General features: G+C 42.5%; 1 protein-coding gene across 1 annotated transcript; it reads right to left on the bottom strand.

Moving 5' to 3' along the window:
* Positions 1–2857: 2857 nt before the first annotated feature.
* Positions 2858–24869, bottom strand: LOC135227495 (basic proline-rich protein-like). Its single transcript, XM_064267655.1, has 2 exons — positions 24800–24869; positions 2858–4800 (listed from the first exon to the last, which is right to left on the bottom strand). Exons 1-2 carry the CDS (start codon positions 24867–24869, stop codon positions 2858–2860), a joined length of 2013 nt encoding a protein of 670 aa, XP_064123725.1.
* Positions 24870–24944: the final 75 nt, after the last annotated feature.

The raw sequence follows: 24944 nt of genomic DNA, 5'->3' as shown, positions 1-24944 counted from the left end.
TCTGCTTCTGAGAAGGTCACTAGCCTTGAAAACCATACGGAACAGCTTTCCTCTGCACCCATGGGACTTGCCACGAGTCAGAGTCGCTGTATCTCACGAGGGGCTGGGAGGAGTCCCTGGGCGGCACCGCAACTGACGGTTGGTTAAGTTTGGGGGTTGGGTGTTCGTGGGGGGTCTTGGGGATCATGGAAGGGTGGAGTGGGCATAAATGTTGGGAAGACAACTACAGCATTCCCCACAGATCTCTAGGATTTATATAAATTTATTTAGATGTTAGTTTATAAAGACGAAAACTGTGTGGTGTGGTAGAAAAACTACAGGCTGAATGTTAGAAGACCTTGGTTCCAGTTCTGCTGATTGGTACCTGGTACCAATTGGTACATGCGCTGAGGTGTCCTGTGATCTTTCTGAGACTCAATTCCCTTCAGTGTGACAAGGGGTAACAATACTTGCTTTACTTACCCCCTGTAGTTGGTGTGAAGATCAGATCAGATAATGTGTGTGAAAGCACTTTGAAATTTATCAAGTATTATAAAAATGTAAGATCTTGTCTATTGCTTTAGCACTCAACATACTTAAGAAATTTCAAGAAATCTTACTGTGGTCATAAGCAGGAATGGATTACCCAATAAGCAAGATATGCATGAGTTTAATTGTGCTTGTTTGCTAATCTGTAATGCACAATTTCACCTGCTTTTCACCACATCGAAGAAATTAAGAAAGTGTGCATTACAGATTAGAAGCAAACACAACTAAGCCCCTGCCTACCTTGCTTACTGTAAATCGGTGCAGACGGACCATGTTTACTAGTTAATCCGTCCTAGTCATAAGGCAGATTAGGATAAAAGAGCTGATGAAATTCATCTTTTCTAATAAATTACTCTAAATGCATGCCAGTGGTGTTACCTCTGTGACTTAAGAAGCACATGTTTTATCTCCCGTGGGAGCGTTCTACTGGAAGGCTCTGTGTATAGCTTCGGCTACTCCCAATCTGCTTCCTTTTGGGTCCACCGTCTACCATCTGCCCGTGTACTTCTGGGCAGCCACATTGCCTCCTGAAATCTGATCGTCACCACTCGCACTACAGAAGGCACCCTTCTTTTCCTATTAAAGGGGCTTCTCCACTGAACTGTGACCACTCTGTCCTCTTAACTCAGGCAAGGCAGAAGTACATTATGGGGACAAAGAGGCAGAAGAGCTTTCTTTATTGATTCAAGATGACACAAATATATCCCGTGTACAACTGCAAGTTATTTGAGGACAAGATCATATCTTATACTTTAACCTTTAACTCAGTACCTGACACAGTGGAGGCGCTAAGTATTTGGTGGATCGATGTGATAAGAAATATATATGATAATTTGCTTTATCAGGGCTTTTAAGCCTAGATTATTAGGTTATTTATTAAGCTTATTAGGTTATTATTAGGTTATAGAGAATAAATATTCTATCTATATTTAAATCGGGAATTTTGGCAAAGTACTGCTCTGAGTAGCACGTGCCACTTCAGAACTTCCTTGCTTTTTTTCCTGCCTATATTACTTACTCTTATGCCCTTCCGGGAATTGAGGAGAAGGTAAGGAATTTAATTGGATGTAGAAAAGAAAATTTCATCTTTGTCATGGAGTTTAAAAGGGGAATGAGCCAGGTGATTAAATCATTGTTGAAACTTTAAGCTTGTTATTAATATGAACAAGACTGTCATACTTTTTATTATTATCATTAGAGGTCTTGCTAATTTCTAAAGGCAAGAAAAGAATTCTAGCAAATTGGAATTATTGAGCACAGTTGAAGTGTCTATAATTAATAATCAAGATATGTTTTTTCAGGGTAGTCTTGCTAAATACAGCTGTCATTTCTTAATGTTTTCTTTTAGTTTGTATTTAAAAATATGAACATCATATGACGAACGTCACCATTTTCAAAAAAGTACATCCATAATTTCTCCATCTTGATACTGTTACTTTCATTTTTACATATACTGTACTTTCCAAAACCCAGTGCTGTCCAGTCGATTCCGACTCATAGCAACCCTATAGGACAGAGTAGAACTGCCCCATAGAGTTCCCAAGGAGCGCCTGGTGGATTCGAACTGCCGACCCTTTGGTTAGCAGCTGTAACACTTAACCACTAAGTCACCAGGTTTTCCTGTACCTTCCAGTCCTTGTCCAAATGCACAGAAGATGTTTTACATATTTGCCCTTGTCCTGTGCATACTATTTTTGTCTCTGAGTTGCTTACCGAAATGGAATCTGCCAGATAGGGGCTCAGAATTTCTGAACAGTCCCGAGAATCCCCACCTACGCTGTTATAGAAGTTGACCAGAAATTTAGGAGACTCATGTTGGAGGCTGAAGCAACAAGCGACTATAGATTGTAAAACAGAGAACAGCGACCTAAATGGAAAAGAGTGACGATGTTGGTAGATATTTAAGAAATAATTTCAGATGCCAGGAAGTTTCCCCCTACCCACCCAAAACAAACAAAGAAAACCCAAGGAAAGTGACAACCATCACAACAAAAGCACCTCCGCACCAGTTAACAAATGTTTGAAATTAGTTTAAGAAACCCGTAAAGTTTACAATGGAAAATGTCCTCTTAGAAGTTGGCATAAGTTTTACAAAAGCGGCAAGAGAAGATGGGAGTCTCTGATGGGAATGGTGGTGAGCCAAGTACAGTCCCTACGTAAAGAGAAGAGAAGAAGGAAGGGTATTCAGGAAACAAAAACAAAAAACCACGAAAACAAGCCCTAGCTGTGTCAGGGTCAGGTGCTTTCAGCTTGCTGGGTTGCAGAAGACAGGGCTGAGAGACATGGGATGAAAACCGCATGGAGAAGAGCCTCGCCAGCTCTCGGGAGATCAGGACCGACAGCCTGGGGCACAGTGGAGGGCAGCGTGGCGAGGACCGCCGCCCGGGGGACCCCAGGGCCGCGGGGAGCAGGAGGGCAGCGTGGCGAGGACGATGGATGCCTGTGGGACCCCAGGGCCGCGGGGAGCAAGAGGGCAGCGTGGCGAGGACGGCCGCCTGGGGGACCCTAGGGCCGCGGGGAGCAGGAGGGCAGCGTGGCGAGGACGGCCGCCTGTGCACCACAGGGCCGCGGGGAGCAGGAGAGCACCGTGGCGAGGACGGCCGCCTGGGGGACCCCAGGGCCGCGGGGAGCAGGAGGGCACCGTGGCGAGGACGGCCGCCTGTGCACCCCAGGGCCGCAGGGAGCAGAAGGGCACCGTGGCGAGGACGGCCGCCTGTGCACCACAGGGCCGCAGGGAGCAGAAGGGCACCGTGGCGAGGACGGCCGCCTGGGGGACCCCAGGGCCGCGGGGAGCAGGAGGGCACCGTGGCGAGGACGGCCGCCTGTGCACCCCAGGGCCGCAGGGAGCAGAAGGGCACCGTGGCGAGGACGGCCGCCTGTGCACCACAGGGCCGCAGGGAGCAGAAGGGCACCGTGGCGAGGACGGCCGCCCGGGGGACCCCAGGGCCGCGGGGAGCAGGAGGGCACCGTGGCGAGGACGGCCGCCCGGGGGACCCCAGGGCCGCGGGGAGCAGGAGGGCGGCGTGGCGAGGACGGCCGCCCGGGGGACCCCAGGGCCGCGGGGAGCAGGAGGGCGGCGTGGCGGGGACGGCCGCCCGGGGGACCCAGGGCCGCGGGGAGCAGGAGGGCGGCGTGGCGGGGACGGCCGCCCGGGGGACCCCAGGGCCGCGGGGAGCAGGAGGGCGGCGTGGCGGGGACGGCCGCCCGGGGGACCCAGGGCCGCGGGGAGCAGGAGGGCGGCGTGGCGGGGACGGCCGCCCGGGGGACCCCAGGGCCGCGGGGAGCAGGAGGGCGGCGTGGCGGGGACGGCCGCCCGGGGGACCCAGGGCCGCGGGGAGCAGGAGGGCGGCGTGGCGGGGACGGCCGCCCGGGGGACCCAGGGCCGCGGGGAGCAGGAGGGCGGCGTGGCGGGGACGGCCGCCCGGGGGACCCCAGGGCCGCGGGGAGCAGGAGGGCGGCGTGGCGGGGACGGCCGCCCGGGGGACCCCAGGGCCGCGGGGAGCAGGAGGGCGGCGTGGCGGGGACGGCCGCCTGGGGGACCCAGGGCCGCGGGGAGCAGGCGCGCGGCGAGGTGCCCGGGCCTCGCCAGCTGCGCGCGCCGGTGGGCCGCCAGGCGTCGCGCTGGAGCCGCGTTGCCCGGGAGACCGAGCGGGGCGAGTGGGCGGCGCGGAGGCCCGCGGGCCGCGGCCGGAGTAGCCGAGCAGTCCGGCGGGAGTCGGGGGAGTGGCTGCCCCGGCGGCGCGAGGGGCCGCGGGCTGGGGCGGCGCCAAGCGGCTGTGGCGCGGCTGGCGCGGCCGGCGAGCTCGCGGCTGAGGCTCCGCCGAGCGCACTTGCTCGTCCCGGCGGCGGGTCCGAGGGTCCCAGCCCCGGCCGGCGCGGCGCGAGGACCCGGCTGCCCCGAGGGCGCAGAGAGCCGGGGTGGCGTCGCCACTGCCGCGCCCCGGGCCCCCAGGCGGCGGGATGACTGCTCGGGGGTCCCCCCTGGCGCCCCTGCTGCTGCTCTCGCTGCACGGTGAGTAGGAGCCCTCCCGGCCGGCGGGGCAGGTGGCCCCGGGGAGAACTTGTCGCCTCCAAGGCTCGGGAGCCCGACTTTTCTCGGGTTGTCTTCATTGGCCCCGGGCGAGGCTCGGCGCCCCCCTCCCCGGCTGCGTCCCCGCCCGCGCCCCGCTTCCCGGACCCCCGGCGCAGGTGTCCCCCGACCCAGACAGGGAGCTGACCCTGCTGGCCGCTTCCCGCCGAGCCCGGCTCGCGCCCACTTAGCCCGCCGTGTTCCTGGGAGATCCAGGACCCTTTTAGGTAACAAACTCCTGTACGTAGGGGATCCGGGTGGAAACAGTATTTAGAACCACTTTCCGTTTACTAGGCGGCTCCAGGAAGACTGGAGATGCTCTTAGAATAATTTGGAAAACTTTAAACTGTAGCTTCACTCCAACCTCTAAGAAGCATCCGCAGGTTTGGATTGAAAATGTGCTATTTGTTTAAAAAATAGCCTCCAGGGTCTGACACTGTATTCAAAAATAAGAGTTTTTTTACTGGGTTTCTTTTTCAAAAGCTGTAAGTTGGCTTACAGAAATACATAGAATATAACAATTTGAACAGGCTGAGCATGCGTTTAACTCCTTTTTTGGTTAACGGTTTTTAAAAACCTGTTTACCTAAAAAGTAATTACCTGTTTGTTATTTAACCTTTTTTTTACATTTTATCTTCTATGAATAGCCATAATTTTAAACCTGATTTTCATCGTATAATTGTCCTTTTCTTCTTGTGTATGCCTTGTCCTGTGGAATCAAGTTTTCTGTCCCATTTAATTGATTGCTGAGATTTACTCTGAAAGATTTTTTTTTAGAAGACAGGTTCACTGATCTATAGAGTATCATGATTGCTTAATCCTGTGTCTTTCTGAAGTTAGGAGTGTTTCCCTTAGGTTCGTGGCCTTATTTGAACTGATAATATGCTCATAGATATTGACGTAACCTAATTTCAGCAGACTTAGATGATACAAACCATTGAATAGGGGAGATAAGAATAAAAAGAAAACATTTTGTATACCTTCTTCATAGAAGCTGGTGAAGGTATAACCTTCAAAATTATAACTGTCTTTTCTGGAGTTTGCTTTGTGTATTTTTGGTGGTGACCTGGAGATAATAGTTAAGTGACGTTAATACATACGTTTTATGAATTTACGCTTTCAAATGAATTTTGCACTGTTAACAGTGTGAGAGGGCTGACATCTCCTTTTGTTCTGCTTCCTTCAAATGTGAAATCCCTTGAACATAACTGAAAATATGATAAATATTACTATATGAACAGCCCAAAATTTGGTTAAAAAATCTCTTGTTAAATTGTGTATATTATAATAAATGCCACTCTCTTTTTCTAAGTTGCATTTGTGAATAGTTTGCTTTTGAATTATTAGGCAGTACTTTTTTTTTTTTTTTACTTTTAAGAGTTGATGCAATTCGCAGAATCAGCCTTACAAGGTCATCTGATTTATTCCTTTTTCTTCAGGCGAACGGTTTCTAAACCAAGGCCATTTCAGGCTTTGTAATAATCTGTTCTGTAGGATACTTTTCACTCTCAAAAACTGTGTTCATTTGTTCAACAGATATTTGCTGAGCTGCTGCTGGTCTGTGCATTTGAGTGTCTGGCAGGGGGGTTGGTGGTGGAATACAGAGATGCAGAAGACTTTGTCCTCAGCACTCGAGGAGTTTACAGTTTTTTAAAACAGGCTCTAAGTATGCACAGATAATTTACGATGCAAGGAATATGTGATGAGTGCCATTTATTAATGGTGTTATTGAGGAAAATGTCATGGAAATGTTTCCTTTTGACCTGGAATGTGAATGAGTGGGATTTGAATTGGCTGAGACGGGAGTAGTTGGGCTCTCTTGGGCAAAAGAACAGCCTGAACGAAAGATAGAAAGTAGAAAGTGTAGGGGCGTATTCTTGACAGGCCACAGTTCTAGCTTCCAGAGCAGGAGTATGTGTGTGCGCAAAGGAGAGATAAATGAACACGTATTTTGGGGCAAGATGGCTTTAATAAGTAGGCCACCTATAAAGGTACCCATGTTCAATTTCCCTAAGGTGGGGAGAGAAAGATGATGGATGGCTATTGAGTACCGGCTTGTGCCTAGCACTGAGCTAAACCCAAAGCCAAACCCAGTGCCGTCGAGTCGATTCCGACTCATAGCGACCCTATAGGACAGAGTAGAACTGCCCCATAGAGTTTCCAAGGAGCGCCTGGCAGATTCGAACTGCTGACCTTTTGGTTAGCAGCTGTAGCACTTAACCACCACACCACCAGGGTTTCCAGCACTGAGCTAGGTGCTTTTTATTTGTTATTTCATCTCAGCAACAACCCTGTGAATCCACCCCACAGCAACGGGGTTTGGTTTGGTTTTATCATGAAGAGAAGTCAAGTGACTTTAAATTGTATCAATATAGACTTCACATATTATATATATGATAACTGTGTCAGATTTAAATATGGATCTATCAGTTAGGATGCTTTCTGCTGCTAATAACAGAAAACTCATTTATAGACAATAAAGGTTTTTTTTTTTAATCTTAGAAAGCAAGATGTCCAGAGGTATCGTGGGCCGCAGAAGTGGTAATGATCAGGACTCCAGCTCCGTTTCTCAGAAACCCTGTTTGCTCAGTGGTCCTCTGTGTGTTGGCCTTGTCCTCAGGCTGGCCAACCTTTTGTTTGTAAGATGGCTGCCAAGAGCAATTGGGGCAAAGGTTGTCCTGGCTCAAGTGCAGCGGGAGAGAAAAAAAAAAAAAAAAAGAATTCTGTAACTCCAAACATGGAATAACAGTCTTTCCATTCAGTTTGGTTCCCCACTTCTGGACTTGTAACAAACTGCAGGAGAATAAATACTGTGTCCTGACTGAATTAAGTTCTTGAACCAGTCAATGCCAGTGGGCTTGGGATTGGTTTGTACGAATTAGGGCCCATCCCTAGACCTTTCAATATGGAATGGGAGTGGGGGTGGGAGGTGGGGGTTCCTTTAGGAAGGAGGAAGGAGAAAGGGGAAACGGATGCTAGATAAAGAACACCAGTGGCCACTGCAATGGAATAATGCACAAATGGTAGAAATGGAATATCTTTTAAAATATAAGAAAGGAACGGATGCCAAGAAACTTCTGCTTTTATTTTTGTTTAAATCACTGTGGAGTAACTTCAAAAGGACTTTGAATTGAAAAGTTGACCTGTATATAGCTCTTCCAGTGGTTTAGATATATCTGAAGTGTTTCTTTTACTCCTTTGTGATTCCTTGAAATAGCAGATAGCTTTCCAGAATCTGAGAAAATTGAAAAAGGAAAGATCCCATAAGATAAAATGAAAATGAAAAAGTCATGAACCTAAATGTTAGTATTATAAAAAATTTAATGTAAATTTCAATATATGAGCTGTAAAATTATGTAACTGATTTAGAAGAATTCATTCTTCAGTAAAAAAATCTACAGTTTGATCTACTTGAAAGATGACCATCACTGGATGAGAATTGTAAAGAAATTAAGCTTAATGCACTATGCATTTATTCAACATGGACTATTCAGAAAGCAGTTTAAATATTAAATCATCAAGCGCTCTGAAATGTTACGCTTGGCATTGCTGTCAGACCCAAGGTAATGATGCGGTGGCTAAAGGTGCTGGTTTTGGCTTCCCCCTCCCCCCCAGCAACGGTATGTGGCACATTTTCAAATGTGTTTTCACACTTTGATAGTGGAAGCATTTGTAATGAAAATTCTCGTTTGAATCTTCATACTTAAGCCATGTGATTTAGTGTCAAGTGAGGTGATGTGTTGGTGCACAAGATTTTTATTTTTTTTAAATTTTTCGTGTGCTTTAAGTGAAAGTTTACAAATCAAGTTAGTCTCATACAAAAATTTGTATACACCTTGCTGTGTACTCCTAGTTGCTCTCCCCCTTATGAGACAGCACACTCGTCCTCTCCACCCTGTATTCCCCGTGTCCATTCAGCCAGCTTCTGTCCCCCTCTGCCTTCTCACCTGCCCTCCCGACAGGAGCTGCCCACGTAGTCTCTTGACTATGAGCCACTTGAGCCAAGAAGCTCACTGCTCACCAATATCACTTTCTATCCCATAGTCCAGTCCAATGCCGGTCTGAAGAGTTGGCTTTGGGAATGGTTCCAGTCTTGGGCCAACGGAACGTCTGGGGACCATGACCTCCAGGATCCCTCTAGCCTCAGACCATTAAATCTGTTTTTTTTTTTTTTTTTTTAATGAGAATTTGAGGTCTGCATCCCACTGCTCTCATGCTGTTGTGTTCCCTTTCAGGGTAGTCATTGGTTGTAGGCAGGCACCATCTAGTTCTTCTGGTCTCAGGGTGATGTAGTCTCTGATTTATGTGGCCCTTTCTGTCTCTTGGGCTCATAATTGCCTTGTGTCTTTGGTGTTCTTCATTCTTCTTTGCTCCAGGTAGGTTGAGACCAACTGATGCACCTTAGATGGCCACTTGCTAGCGTTTAAGACCCCAGCTGCTACTTTCCAAAGTGGGACGCAGAGTGTTTTCTTAATAGATTTTATTATGCCAATTGACCTAGATGTCCCCTGAAACCATGTTCGCCACACTCCTGCCCCTGCTGCTTTGGCCTTCGAAGCGTTCAGTTTATTCAGGAAACTTCTTTGCCTTTGGTTTAGTCCCGTAGGTGCACAAGATTCTTAAGTTACAGTGTGTAGTACAAAGCAAAGGACTGTTGGTACTTGTTGAGTTGGGATAAATTTGGGAAAATTGTGGTGTTTCCACTAAAATTCTTACCTATAACGAGTTTATGTAGAATAGGGATTCCAAATCTATTGTTATTTAGATTAACTATACCAGTTTATTCTCTCTCAGCCGTTAAGGGTTTTAGGTGGGATCCCCAGCACTAACATATCTCACCTTTGCATTTTGAGAGTAGCCCTCCGACCAGCTGGAGGATCTGAAATCCTCTTTTGATCAGACTTTGAGAGCAGCTAGTTTAAGAGAGGTTGTCAGTTCTTGGGTGGTATTCACAAAGCCATCTGATTTGACTGAGTTTGGTCTTAGAAGTACAGAGCTAATTAGTTTACTTTTTAGTTAAGTCCGTCTTACCAAACGGTGAAGGGAAATTTTTCTTGCTATTAAATTTTGGATAATCAGTCCCTTCTGTACTTTTTCTCCTATAGCCTACCAGACCAACTGTAGTAATAGTTTTACATATGTGACGGTTTCAAATTACAGGAATGTGAAGCCAAAGAGAGAAAATTTAATTATTCCCCAATTTCACATATGATAGACTTAGCCATGGATCTGATCCTAGCTTTACAGTCCATGCTCAGATCCTGTATAGGTACTATGTAGTGAGGTCTGCCTCATGCATGCAATATAGGAAGAATCATATTTTAATAAATATCACTAAATGTTCATGTTTATAGAATTGGAGTAAACCAATACAAGTTTGTCAGGGTGAACAAAACAAAGTTTATTCAATAAAAAAATCAGTTGAAAAAGCGTACTTAGTGGTTTCTCTTCATTTAGCAGTTTACTTTTTTGATCTTGAGAGACACAACAGATTGACAGGGTTAGATGTATATTTTTATTTGAAAAACACTGTAGGTAAAGAAGTTGAGGTCCCAGAAGCACCAAGTTCAGGAAGTGCTTGCACCTCATAGTTCTTTGGAAGAATCCTCAGGGAATTAGGTTAACACTAGCAGCTGTAGATCAGAATTTAGGGTTAACGTAGATGGTTAAAGTATTATAGGTTTGTGGGATTAGAAGTTAATGCTGTTTTCTTTTTTCATAAAGGGTCACAACTATGTAGTAACACAATGTGACATTGCGAATGTAACTCTAATATAATGGGACCACTTCTGGGCCAGTCTTAAAAGACTCATCTGTGCAATATTTTTGAGAAGATACTTAAATCTTTACAAAAACATGTGGAAGATCATCACATCAGTGGAGCATAATAGATGTTCAGTTTAGAGAATCCTTTTACCCACCTTTGCCCTAAAGTCTCATTGTTCATAGCAGTTGCTCACGTAAAATCTCTTCTCTCACTCCTGGATTCTCATTAATGTTGATTCTTCCTCTCTCCAACTCATCTTCTCCTCTCATTCTGGAGGATGTTATATTCTTCTGCTAGTAGCATCAGGTTCTTAAAAGGTAAATAGATTTAGTGATTCATGGCTCATTCCAATTATTCAGCTCTACCAATTTTGAGGATTGTTATAAAAAAAATCTTGGAGCTAACCAGGTAAAGCCACAAACCACCTTACAAGCTGGGCATTGGAGGAGGTATGTGGGGTTGTAGACATAGTTATAGGGCAAAATTTTTGTCTTGTTCTATAAGTTGACTGTGCGTATGTGTGTGTGTTCCTCAAAAGACAGCGCCATGCCTAGCACATAAGCGTTCAGTAGATCCTTGTAAATGAAAGTGGTATTCTGTGTCCCTTCAGTTCCTTAAAAGAACGTTTTCTTTCTCTTTTAAAGAAAAGTAGAATTTTTGTTAAAAATTATCTGTAGGGGTTTGATGTGACTGTGTCAGCTTCAACTGATCCTCCTTGTTGTTATTGTTAGGTGCCAATTCATAGCGACCCTATCTATGCACGACAAGAATAAAACATTGCCCAGTCCTGTACCATCCTCACAATCCTTGCTGTGCTTGAGTCCATATTACAGCCATTGTGTCAGTCCGTTTCATTTCATTTCAAAAAAGAGATGTTCCTCTTTTTTGCTGACCCTCTATTTTACCAGGCATGATGTCCTTCACTAGGCACTGGTTCCTCTTGATAACATGCCTGAAGTACATGAGATGAAGTCTTGCCATTTTCGCTTCTAAGGAGCATTCTGGCTGTACTTCGTCCAAGACAGATTTGTTTGTTCTTCTCTCAGTTGATGGTATATTCAGTTTTCTTTGTCAGCACCTTCAAAGGCATCAATTTTGGGGTCTTCCTTACTCACTATCCAGCTTTACATGCATATGAGGCGATTGAAAATGTCATGGCTTAGGTCAGGCACAATCTTCCTTAACCAAAAAAAAAAACCAAACCCACTGCCTTCGAGTTGATTCCGACTCATAGCGACTCTATGGGACAGAGTAGAACTGCTCCACAGAGTTTCCAGGGAGCATCTGACGGATTTGAACTGCCAACCTCTTGGTTAGCAGCCTTAACACTTAAGCACTACGCCACCAGGGTTTCCATCTTCCTTAAACCGTGATATATATTTTGTGGAACAGAGGTGATAGGGATCCAATTTCACAGTCTTTTCAAATCCTGTGGAAACCCCTGGTGGCGTAGTGGTTAAGTGCTAAGGCTGCTGACCAAAGGGTCGGCAGTTCATATCCGCCAGGCGCTCCTTGGAAACTCTGTGGGGCAGTTCTACTCTGTCGTATAGGGTCGCCATGAGTCAGAATCCACTCAACGGCGCTGGGTTTTGGTTCAAATCCTATAACATCTTTGGAAGTTTGTATAAAAACGCAATACATAGAGATTAAAAAAAATGATTCTTATCTTATATTTTATTCTAAATTTTTATTTAGTTTGTTCTTGTTGAGAATATACACAGCAGAACACACCAACTACACAGTTTCTACCTGTACAATTTAGTGACTTTGATTACATTCTTCAAATTGTGCAACCCTTCTCACCCTCCTTTTCTGAGTTGTTCCTGCCCTATTAAAATATACTCACTGCCTGTAGCTAATCTTTAATTCCAAAATTTTGTTACTGTCCATTTTTGAAAGAATTTTTCTAAGAAATCCTGAAGGTTTTGTTCCATGTAGTAAAGAGTAATCTTGGACTTTGAGAAATTCATTTAGAAGCTTGAAGTTTCTCATTCCCATGTCTAGTATTCTTAGTCTTGAGGATATGTATGTTAGAACTAGCCTTTCGAGAACAGAGATGTTTAAAGTAACACCTTGTGTAGTCTAACACCCCGTCATTGTGTATAAAGGGTTGCAGGTGCATTAGGCCCGTGTGGGGGGCATTATAACCTACTCCCACTGGAAGTTGGCAGTTGCCTTGCCGTTCCCTTGTGTCCCCTTCTCCGAAAGTCTACGTATTTCCAGCACAGTTTCTTTCAGCCACGATTCATGCCCTGTGAACTATGCGCTCAGCATGCATTGATGTGTATGATGTCAGAAGTCTGCTAGTCAAAGATGCATCCTTAACCATGGCCTCCAAGATGCCTTAAATATCGTCAAATATATATTTTACCGTCAATCACAATATTTAATCTTTTCTTTGTACCAGGTCCATCACTATCAGCTTTAGCCACCATGGGTCAAGATCGTTTGCCACAGTACAAAAGACATGGCAGAAAGAGAGACGGCAGGATAGTAAACCCCAGTTGTTAGAAAACATATCCAAGTAAGGCTAGTGTCTTAGAGCATTCACTGGCTGAGAGAGCTTGTAGTGTAGTGTGTTTGTGCTCACTGACCAGGTATAAATAGATTGCCATATAGCTCTGGTTGGCAAAGACTGAAGCATTACACACAGCATGACGTGTAATGCACTAACAACGTACTGTAACGGTTCTCAGACTTTTTGACCTTAAAGATTATTGAGGACCCAAAGAACTTTTATTTATGTCGGTTATACCTGTTGATATTTATCATATTAAAAATTAAAAGTGGGAAATTAAAAAAATTATTAATCCATTTAAAATACACCAATAATAAATCTACCACATGGTATCATCACTAATATGTTTTTATGACAAGTAACAATTTTTTTCCAAAACAGAAAGTATTAGTGAGGAGGGTGGCAGTGTTTTACATTTTTGGAAGTCTCTTTAATGTCTGGCTTATTAGAAGACAGCTAGATTCTCCTGCTTCTGGGTTAAGTTTGTTATGCTGCGTTCTTTTGGTTGAAATATATGAAGGATATTTGGCCTCACACAGATATGTAGTTAGAAAAGGAAGGAATATTTTAATAGCATTTTCAAGTACTTTTGGATATTCTTTGATACTTGACCAAAACTTAGCAAATGGTAGTTTCCTCAAAGATGAGTTGCAGCATGGAATCTTAAGATGTATCAATAAACATTGCTTATTCAGTTACATTAAAATCCATTGATTTATCTTGTACTTTGAATCTTTTACTCGTGCATGATTTCGTAACATTATGCATTAATTATTTGGAAAATATTGACTCACCGAGTTATGGGCATCTCAAATGTTGACATATTTCATTCTATAATAATAATAATAAAAAAAATCACCACTAATCACATCAGAATAGTCTTTAAGTATTGGGAAACTTACGTTAAGCTCACAATGGCAGATGCAACTTTTCCAAAATTCTAATATTTGCTGGGCAAAGAGCAGCTGCCAGTTATTTCCCTTGAAGTGATGGTCTCACTCGATTCAGTTTTGAGAAAATGTCTGCCAAAAACATAAGTCTGAATAACCATAGCCTGCAAGTTGTTCTTTCAAGTGAAAATGGTGTTCCATGAAAAAAAGAAAAATGGCTAGTTCAGCTTTGAGCTCAAACAGTTCTACCAGTGCTTCTCCCTGGGACAACCATTTTGCTTTGGTATAGAGCGTGAGTGATTTATGTTTTATATTTCTCATTTGGCCACACAGAATATTATAAAGGGTTGAGACTGAATAAAATTATTGTTAGTGCTTGTTTGAAGACATTGCTTAGTGAAATTGGATTTTTTTTTTTTAAAACTATGAGTACATGGTAGTGAAGACTGTAACAGCTACTGCAACTTAGTGCCACCACCTTGACTTTGGCTGAGGTGCCAGGAGTTTACCTACTACTGCCTTTGTGCCAAAGGACCCTGGGTGGCGCAAACGGTTTGTGCTCGACTACTAACCTAAAGGCAGGCAGTTTGAACGCATCCAGTGGTGCGGTGGAAAAAAGGCCTGGAGATCTGCTTCTGTAAAGATTACATCAAGAAGACCCTACGGAGTAGTTCTACTCTGTAACACAGCAGGTTGCCGCGAGTCAGAATCGACTTGACCACAGTGAGTTTGGTTTTTTGGTTTCGCCTTTGTACCGCCAATGCAAATATCAACACAGTGAGAAAGGCAAATGACATTGTAGTATTAAGAAAATAGTTTTTACCTCATGGACTATCTGAGAAAGTCGTGGGGATCTGCACAGGTCCATGGAGTATACTTTGAGAAATGCTGGTGTACTGTAATAGAACGTTAGATTCTTTTTTTTTTTTTTTAGAGACAAATAGCCATGTGATTAATTAGTGCTATGTGGGATGGCTTAAGAGTAGGCATGCAGTATTTTAAAATAAATAATAAGCTTATTAAAATTCTTTAGTTTTATATCATACATTTTTTTGCTTATATGCAAGTTCAAGTTGAAGTTGAATAAAATTAGAACAAGTCCATAAAAGCTGAAGTATGACTTTGAGTACCTCCTGCATGAATTTAGAGACCATCTCAAGAATAGATTAGACGCATTGAAAACAATGACCAAAGACCAGACGAGTTGTGGAATGACATCAAGGACATCACACATGAAGAAAGCAAGAGGTCGTTAAAAAGACAGGAAAGAAAGAAAAGACCAAAATGGATGTCAAAAGAGACTCTGAAACTTGCTCTTGAATGTTGAGTAGCTAAAGCCAAAGGAAGAAATGATGTAGTGAAAGAGCTGAACAGAAGATTCCAAAAGGTAGCTCAAGAAGACAAAGTAAAGTATTGTACTGAAAAAGACTTGGAGACAGAAAACCAAAAGGGAAGAACACGCTCAGCATTTCTCAAGCTCAAAGAACTGAAGAAAAAATTTCAGGCCCTGAGTTGCAGTATCGAAGGATTCTATGGGGAAAATACTAAACACGGGAAGGATCAAAATGAATGTGGAAGGAATGCACAGAGTCACTGTTCCAAAAAGAACTGATTGGTTTTCAGCCACTTCAGGAGATAGCAGGTGTTTAAGAACTGATGGTAATGAAGGAACAGGTCCAAGCTGCACTGAAGGCATTGGCGAAAAACAAGTCTCCAGGGATTGACAATACCAATTGAGATGTTTCAACAAAAGGATCCAGCGCCGAAAGTGCTCAATTGTCTATGCCAGGAAATTTGGAAGACAGCCACCTGGCCAACCAACTTGAAGAGATCCATATTTGTACCCATTTCCAAGAAAGGATACGACCGAATGTGGAAATTATTGCACAATATCAGTATCACACATAAGTAAAATTTTGCTGAAGATCATTCTAAAGTGGTACGTCAACAGTACGTCAACAGGTGTCTGCCAGAAATTCAAACCAGATTTAGAAGAGGACTTGGAACCAGGGATATCATTGCTGACGTCAGATGAATCCTGGCTGAAAGCAAAGAATACCAGAAAGATGCTTACCCGTGTTTTATTGACTATGCAGAGACATTTGACTGTGTAGATCATGACAAATTATGAATAACATTTCAAAAATGGGAATTCCTAAACACTTAATTGTCCTCATGAGGAACCTGTACATAGACCAAGAGGCAGTTGTTCAAACAGAACAAGGAGATACTGCGTGGTTTGAAGTCAGGAAAGGTATGTGTTAGGGTTGTATCCTTTCACCATACTTACTCTATCTGTATGCTGAGCAAATAATCCTAGAAGCTGGACTATATGAAGAAGAATGTGGCATCAGGATTGGTGGAAGACTCATTGACAACCTGTGTTATGCAGATGACACAACCTTGCTTACTGAAAGCGAAGAGGACTTGAAGCACTTCCTGATGAAGATCAAAGACCACAGCCTTCAGTTTGGATTACACTTCAACATAAAGAAAATAAAAATTCTCACAAGTGGACCAATAAGCAACATCATGATAAAGGACAAAAGATTGAAGTTGTCAAGATTTTCATTTTACTTGGATCCATAGTCAATGCCCATGGAAGCAGTAGTCAAGAAATCAAATGACATATTGCATTTGGCAAATTGGCTGCAAAAGACCTCATTAAAGTGTTAGAAAGCAAACATGTCACTTTGAGGACTAAGGTGCACCTGACCCAAGCCATGATGTTTTCAAATGCCTTATGTGCATGTGAAAGCTGGACAATGAATAAAGAAGACCGAAGAAGAATAGACGCCTTTGAATTATGGTGTTTGCGAAGAATATTTAATACACCACGGACTGCGAAAAGAATGAACAAATCTATCTTAGAAGAAGTGCAGCCAGAATGCTTCTTAGAAGCGAAGATGGCGAGAATTCGTCTCGCTTACTTTGGACTTGTTGTCAGGAGGGACCAGTCCCTGGAGAAGGACATTTTGTTTGGTAAAGTAAAAGCTCAGTGAAAAAGAGGAAGACCCTCGGTGAGATGGATTGACAGAATGACTGCAGCAGTGGGCTCAAACATAACAATGATTGTGAGGATGGCACAGGACCAGGCAGTGTTCCATTCTGTTGTACATTGGGTCACTAGGAGTGGGAACTGACTCGACGGCAGATAACAACAACAACAAAATTTTTTTAATCACAAAAATAACATATCCTGGACCTAAAAACTCAAACAGTGCAGAAGTGTATAAGAAGTGTCTTCCACCTCATACTCACCCACCAAATATTTCATTTTATTTATATATTTAATTTTTATTGTGCTTTAAGTGAAAGTTTATAAACCAAGTCAGCCTCTCATACAAAAACTTATACACACCTTGCTGTATAGTCCTAGTTGCTCTCACCCTAATGAGACAGCACACTCCTTCCCTCCACTGTCTATTTTTGTGCCCATTTGGCCAGCTTCTGACCCCCTCTGCCCTCTCATCTCCTCTCCAGACAGGAGCTGCCAACATAGTCTCATGTGTCTACTTGATCCAAGAAGCTCATTCTTTACCAGTATCATTTTCTATCCCATAGTCAAGTCCAATCCCTGTCTGAAGAGTTGGCTTTGGGAATGGTTCTTGTCTTGGTCTAACAGAAGGTCTGGGGACCATGACCTCCAGGGTTATTCTAGTCTCAGTTAGACCATTAACCCACAGCGTTCCTGCTCCCTCAGGGGTTCTCTGTTGTGTTCCCTGTCAGGGCAGTCATTGGTTGTAGCCGGGCACCATATAGTTCTTCTGGTCTCAGGCTGATGTAGTCTCTGGTTTATGTGGTCCTTTCTGTTCTCATGCACTCATAATTACCTTGTGTCTTTGATGTTCTTCATTCTCCTTTGCTCCAGGTGGGCTGAGACCAATTAATGCATCGTAGATGGCTGCTTGCTAGCATTTAAGACCCCAGATGCCACTCTCCAAAGTGGAACGCAGAATGTTTTCTTACTAAATTTCATTATGCCAGTTGACCTAGATGTCCCCTGAAACCATGGTCCCCAAACCTCCGCCCCTGCTACGCTGACCTTCGAAGCGTTCAGTTTATTCAGGAAACTTGTTTGCTTTTGGTTTAGTCCAGTTGTGCTGACCTCTCCTGTATTGTGTGTTGTCTTTCCCTTCACATAAAATAGTTGTTATCTATTATCTAATTAGTGAAAACCCCTCTCCCTCCCTCCCTCCCTGCTCTCGTGACTATCAAGGAATATTTTCTTCTCTGTTTAAGCTATTTCTTGAGTTCTTACAATAGTGGTCTCATACAATATTTGTCCCTTTGCAGCTGACTAATTTCACTCAGCATAATGCCTTCCAGATTCCTCTATGTTACGAAAGGTTTCATGGGTTCATCAGTGTTCTTTATCGATGCATAGTGTTCCATTGTGTGACTATACCATAATTTATTTATCCATTCATCAGTTGATGGGCACCTTGGTTGCGTCCATCTTTTTGCTGTTGTAAGCAGTGCTGTGGTGAACATGGGTGTGCATCCATCTGTTTGTGTAAAGGCTCTTATTTCTCTAGGATGTATTCCAAGGAGCGGGATTGCTGGATCGTATGGTAGTTCTATTTGTAGTTGTTTAAGGAAGCTCCAAATCGATTTCTAAAGTGGTTGTACCATTTTACATTTCTACCAGCAGTGTATAAGTGTTCCAGTCTCTCCACAACTTCTCCAAAATTTATTATTTTGTGCTTTTTGGATTAATTCCAGCCTTGTTGGAGTGAGATGGAATCTCATTGTAGTTTTGATTTGCATTTCTCAAATGGCTAATGATAGTGAGCATTTCCTCATGTATCTGTTAGCTACCTGAACGTCTTCTTTAGTGAAGTGGTTGTTCATCCTTTGCCCATTTTTTAATTGGGTTATTTGTCTTTTTGTAGTTGAGTTTTTACAGTATCATGTAGATTTTAGAGATCAGACACTGACCGAAATGTCATAGCTAAAAACTTTTTCCCAGTCTGTAGGTAATCGTTTTACTCTTTTGGTGAAGTCTTTGGATGAGCATAGGTGTTTGATTTTTAGGAGCTCCCAGTTATCTAGTTTCTCTTCTTTGCTGTAAGTAATGTTTTGTGTACTGTTAATGCCATGTATTAGGGCTCCCAGTGTTGCCCCTATTTTTTCTTCCACGATCTTCATCATTTTAGATTTTATATTTAAGTCTTTTTGATCCATTTTGAATTTTTGTGCATGGTGTGAGGTATGGGTCTTGTTTCATTTTTTTGCAGATGGATATCCAGTTATGCCAGCACCATTTGTTAAAAAGACTATCTTTTCCCCAATTATCTGACACTGGGCCTTTGTCAAATATCAGCTGCTCATATATGGATGGATTTATATCTGGGTTCTCAATTCTGTTCCATTGGTCTATGTGCCTGTTGTTGTACCAATGCCAGGCTGTTTTGACTCCTGTGGCGGTATAATAGGTTCTAATATCAGGTAGTGTGAGACCTCCCACTTTGTTCTTCTTTTTCAGTAATGCTTTACTTATCTGGGGCCTTTTTCCCTTCCGTATGAAGTTGGTGATTTGTTTCTCTATCTTATTAAAAAATGTTGTTGGAATTTGGATTGGAATTGAGTTTGTCTATAGGTGTTTTTTTTTATAGATGCATCGTTTTATTTTTAATAGTTTTGTTGTGTATTGTTCTAGACTGCTTTCTAATCACAAAGTCTGCATGCCTGTGTATTTTTTTTTTTAAAAACTAATCATGCTGTAAATATTCTACAACTTACTTTAAAAAATGACAATATAGGCATCTTACCACACCTGTTACATGGATCTATCTCTTTTTATTTGTTATTTCATAGCATGTCTATACCATGATTTTTTAAAGCTGTTTCCCAAGATTTGTGTTATTTCTAATTTAATGTTGTTCAGTAATGTTGTAGTCAACATCCTGGTACATATAACCTATGAATTTGTGTAAATATTTCTGTAATTTAGCTTGCCTAAAGTAAAATTGTTTGGAGGGACACATTAAACATTTTTATATGTCTTGCGACATTGGCCACCAGAGAGGTTATACCAGTTATATTCCCACAAAATATATATGAATGTGCTATACCCAACCTTACCTTCACTGGATATTGTAATTAACACTTTTTTCAATCTTGTAGGTGGAAAAGAATTTCTCGTTTTATCTTGCATTTACTTGGGCACTGTTTAAGTTGAACATGTTTTCATATGATTATTAGCAATTGTTATTCTTGTTCTAATTTGTAAGTAGCCTGTTCATGGTTTTGCTATTTTTCTATTGATTTTTTTGTGTTTTCCTATTAATTTGTAGAGTTCTTTGTATATTTGGCAAAATTAATGTTTTCGTTTCAGTTTATCTTGTAACTTGGTTTATGGTTCTTTTTGCCACATAGAAAATCTTTTTATATATATTTAAAATTTTATTTTTGTGACATACTTTTTCAAAAGAAAACTTAGTGTTGGTAAGGTAAATATAAGCTAAACTTAAAATTGGGTTAAGCAGCCTTCATCTTCCACTTCACGAGGGCAGGGAATAGGGCTTTCAGTTTCCAAATAATTTCTCCCTGAAGTCTGAGTCAGAGGGAAAAAAACCACACCAAACCGGTTACCTTCAAGTTGATCCCAACCTATAAGGGTTGGATGTAATGCCCAGCTGCCACTGACTACTGATAGGACCTTAAGCAAATCCTTTAACCTCTTTGAGCTCCTTTTATTAATTTGTAAAATTAAATAATAATGCGTGTTAAGAACACGTTCCCCAAATTGAGATCCCCCAGTTGCCTGGGGGAATTAACAGGTACTCTGTTTTTTTTTTCATTTTTTTTTCTGTTTAAAGAGGGCCAGCTTACCTGGAGGAACACAGGGTTAACTCCAGCTAAACAGGTGACTGTGCGAGCATTCTCAGAGCCTGTAACATGCTAGTCTGCATTGTGGAGCAATAAGAAGGTACGGTTTCCAGCGTTATTTCTAGAGAGGAAGCCTTTACTGTGGTGTATTTCACAGGTATTGTTTTTCAAAACGCATTTTCGGAATTGCTGTCTGAAAGTTACCGTGAGGGTTAAATAAAATGATAAAATATGTGACAGATTTTCACTCAGGTGGTATTCAGTATCTGCTTGTTGAATGTTGTCTTCGTTACCTAGTGCTGCCATAACAGAAGTATCCCAAGTGGGTGGCTTTACAGAACAGGAATTCGTTTTCACACAATTAGGAGACTGGAGGCCCGAATTCAGGGCTTGACTCTAGAGGGAGGCCCTTCTTTCTCTAGTTCAGCTTCTAGGTGTTGTTGGGTGCTGGCAATCAGCTTTGACTGAGAAGCTGCCAGCAGTAAGAGCCCGGGTGGTACAGTGGTTAAGCGCTCTGCTGCTGATGGAGAGGTCACGGTTTGAACACACCAGCCGCTCCTGGTGAGAAAGATGTGTCAGCCTGCTTCTGTAAAGATTGTTGTTGGTCTTATGTGCTTTTAAGTCAGTTCCAACTTAGAGGCCCTTTGTACAACAGAACGAAGCACTGCAGAGACGTGCACCACCCTCACAATCATTATATTTCAGCCCGTTGTTGCAGCCATTGTGTCAGTCCTTCCTCTTTTTTGCTGACCTTTTACCTTATCAAGCATGATGGCCTTCTCCAGGGACTGGTCCCTCCTGGTAACATATCCAAAGTACGTGAGATGAATGCTTGCCATCCTCGCTTCTAAGGAGCTGAACCGCTTCCAAGACAGATTTGTTCATTCTTTTGGCAGTCCATTCAGTATTCTTCGCCAACGCCACAATTCAAATGGTGTGAGTTCTTCTGGCAGTCCATGGTATATTCAGTATTCTTCACCAACACCATAATTCAAAGTCATCTATTCTTCTTCGGTCTTCCTTATTCATTGTCCAGCTTTTAAATGCATATGAGGCGATTGAAAACACCATGGCTTGGGTCAGGTGCACCTTAGTCCTCAAAGTGACATCTTTGCTTTTTAACACTTTAAAGAGGTCTTTTGCAACACATTTGTCCAATGCAATATGTCGTTTGATTTCTTGACTGCTGCCTCCGTGGACGTTGATTGTGGATCCAAGTAAAATGAAATCCTGACAACTTCAGTCTTTTTTCTGTTTGTCATGATGTTGCTTGGAAACCCTATAGGGCAGTTCTGCTCTTTTTGCTTGTTTTAACAACAACAAAAAGCAGTACTGTAGAGGTGATTCTCACTGACGGTGACCCTGTAGGACAAAGTAGAGCTGCCCCATAGGGTTTCCAAGGCTGTGATCTTTATGGAAGCAGACTGCCATATCTTTCTTCCATGGAGCAGCTGGTGGGTTCAAACTGCCCACCTTTCAGTTAGCAGCCGAGCTCTTAACCACTGCACCACCAGAGCTCCATTTATAGGTACATGGGTTAGGATTTCAACACATATTTTTGGGGGACACATTCAATCCACACCAAATAAGAAAGAAAACTTTCTGTATATGTTTATAGGAATTTCTTTATGTCTGTTGATCACCTGAATTATTTAATATGTTTAGGAATTAAGTGGTATTGTTTTTATTTAAAATTTTGTCTATATGTAATACATCTCTGTTTATTATACACATATATACATATGTGTGCATTTTATCATTAATTTTTGTCTTTATGAAGGGCAGATTATTTATCTCATAACCAGTTAGTTATTTGGAGACAGTAGCATTGTGTAAAGATTATGGGCTTTATAGAGTTTGAATTCCTGACTTGTCATGTATTTGCTCTGTGACTTTGGGCAGCTTATTTAATGCCCAGACTTGAGTTGATTGTCTTGTAAAGCGGAGATGACCTTCTCATTGCCTTGAGAAGTACTGTCCTATAGCAAATCCTTGGTCAGTGGCAGTTATCGTGTCACAGATTGGCCACAGCTTGGGTCAGGAAACGGGGGTTCTGTCCAGGGTGTATCACTGAGAGGTGTGGCCTGGGGCACATCATGGAATTCTCCAGGCCTGCTTTCATTTGCAAAACAAGGGGTTAGACTAAGCAAACACCTGTTTTTCCAGCTCTGTAATTTTCTGGTTCTTTGACATGGCTTCCAAGTATTGAGAATGTTGTCAGTAAGATAAGCTGGAGATAGCGTATGGCCGATTTTAACATATTGATAAAACTTTCCCTAAAATGGCTACTTAACCTTCCCCTCTTCCCCAGTCAAAGTAATGAGACATTGTGGTGATTTCTGTTCTAGGAATTAAAGCCGTCTTCATCTAGTGTACCAGTACCAGTTGCCCTCCAGTTGACCCTGACTCATGACAACCCCGTGTGTCAAAGTAGAACTGTGATCCATAGGGTTTTTAATGTCTGATATTTCGGAATTAGATTGCTAGACCTTTCTTCCATCATCTGGTGTAGAGAGATTATAAAAAGTGGTTTCAAATATAAAGAATCATATTTTAAAATTTTATGTTAAATTGATTTCTACTCACTTTGGCTTAGGTGCATATATGAGTCTTTATTCTTTTAAATCCTTTATATCATAGACAGAGCTTGGATGTGTCAAGACAGGGTCGATTGAAAGTGTATGCATGTGACTGATACCTTATTTTTACCACAATAACTGCGTTCTGATCTTGTAACTCTGTTTCTATGACTTCTCTGATAATGGTTTTTTATCTAAGCCAGGCATAGGTGTCTAAATTTTATCTACACTGAGCTGCATGATGAATGTAAACATTTTAATAGTGTTGTTATTGATTAAAAGTGAAAAGCCCGAGAGCTTTTAAAAAACATGGTGAGTTTAGGTCAGGAAGGGTGAGATAATTAAAAAAGAATGCTTTGGAGGGTTATAGTTAGGGCGCCTCTTACTTCTGACTCTAGGTTTTATGACATCAATAGTGTTTCCCAACTGTTCTTTTTGTGTTTTCATGAAAGAGGGTATTTCTGTACAATGCCCGGTGGATCCTAAAATGGACCGTTAACTACACTGGAAGAACTTTCAAAGTAATTCTGAGACTCATAAACTCATTTCTTTCTGTGTTATCTTCGTAGGCATAATTTATTTTCAGCTCATTGATTTTTTCTTGAAATTTAAGCCATATTGATAGAGAAGATTGAAACTTTAAGTATGATTCATTTTCATGAAAATACTTAATGAAATTTTATTTCAGAAATTGTAACTTTTAATTCTTCATAATTTTTGATTTCATTGCCCTCAGAGAAAAGATGTTATAGTTGCCATTTCATCAGTTTATATTTCCAGTTTCAGTCTTAACATTTCTACTTCTTTGAACAAATTGGTTGTGCTCTCCCTTTTTTTCCTGGTTATTTTGAGTTCAGAGAGTTGTCTTTCTCATTAATAAGAAAGTATAGTGTCGTGACCCGGGAAGGTCTCTTAGGGCCCTTTAATTCCATAATGTCCTTGATCTGACGAAGCCGCTCAGCAAATCTCTTCACAATTTCCACGACCAAGCCATCTGCCTGCATTAAAATAAATCAAATCTGCTTACTCCGTCAATGTCTAACAAATATTCTATAAACTGATGATGATGAAGACCAGGAAAATGAAAATAATTTGCAATCTCGAGCACTTCCTCTTGCATTCTCAGCTCAGATTCTCTCGACATGTGGAAGTTGGCGTGCCAGCTTTCCCTGATGTGAATAAAAGGGTAGTGGAACTTCTTCCCCCCACCCCTTTTGTTGCAGTTATCCCAACCATGGCAAGTAAACTAATTCAGCTTTTCCATGTTTAAACATCTCAAAACCTTTATTTGCCCTCCTGCCTCACATGTGCCAGCTAATTAGGTGGGTGAACACACGGGATCGCCTACTTGTACAGCATGATGCTGCCCCGTCTATACAGTCTGATTTTACGTATGGGAATTTTTACATGCGGTTCTCTCTAGACGCACAAGATTTGCCTTTGACATAAAAATATTTAAAAGAAAAAAGAGGCACACGTGTAGCCCAAACCAAGGCGGGTAGAGATCAGCTTTAAGATAACATGAAAAACGAGATTCTTTATCTTTGATAGATAGGTGCTGTTGAGTCCGCTCTGACTCGTGGCACCCTAATGTACAGCAGAATGAAATGTTGCCGGATCCTGCATCATCCTTGTGCTCGCCAGCATGTTGAAGTCCATTATGGTGGCCGTTGTGCCGGTCCATCTCACCGAGGATCTGCTTCACCCTTGCTGGTCTCTACTTTACCAGGCGTGACACCCTCCTCCAGTGACTGATCCC

This window comes from Loxodonta africana, chromosome 1, assembly GCF_030014295.1.
Source record: "Loxodonta africana isolate mLoxAfr1 chromosome 1, mLoxAfr1.hap2, whole genome shotgun sequence".
NCBI lineage: Eukaryota > Metazoa > Chordata > Mammalia > Proboscidea > Elephantidae > Loxodonta > Loxodonta africana.
This window is presented reverse-complemented; position numbering and strand designations above follow the sequence as displayed.

Excerpts from the sequence above, each read along its gene's own strand:
- LOC135227495 (XM_064267655.1), bottom strand. The coding sequence starts at position 24,869 with ATGGACCGGCACAACGGCCACCATAATGGACTTCAACATGCTGGCGAG. Across the intron at positions 4,801-24,799 it reads CAAGGATGATGCAGGATCCG|GAACACGGCGGGCTAAGTGG; the intron begins GCAACATTTCAT and ends TGGATCTCCCAG.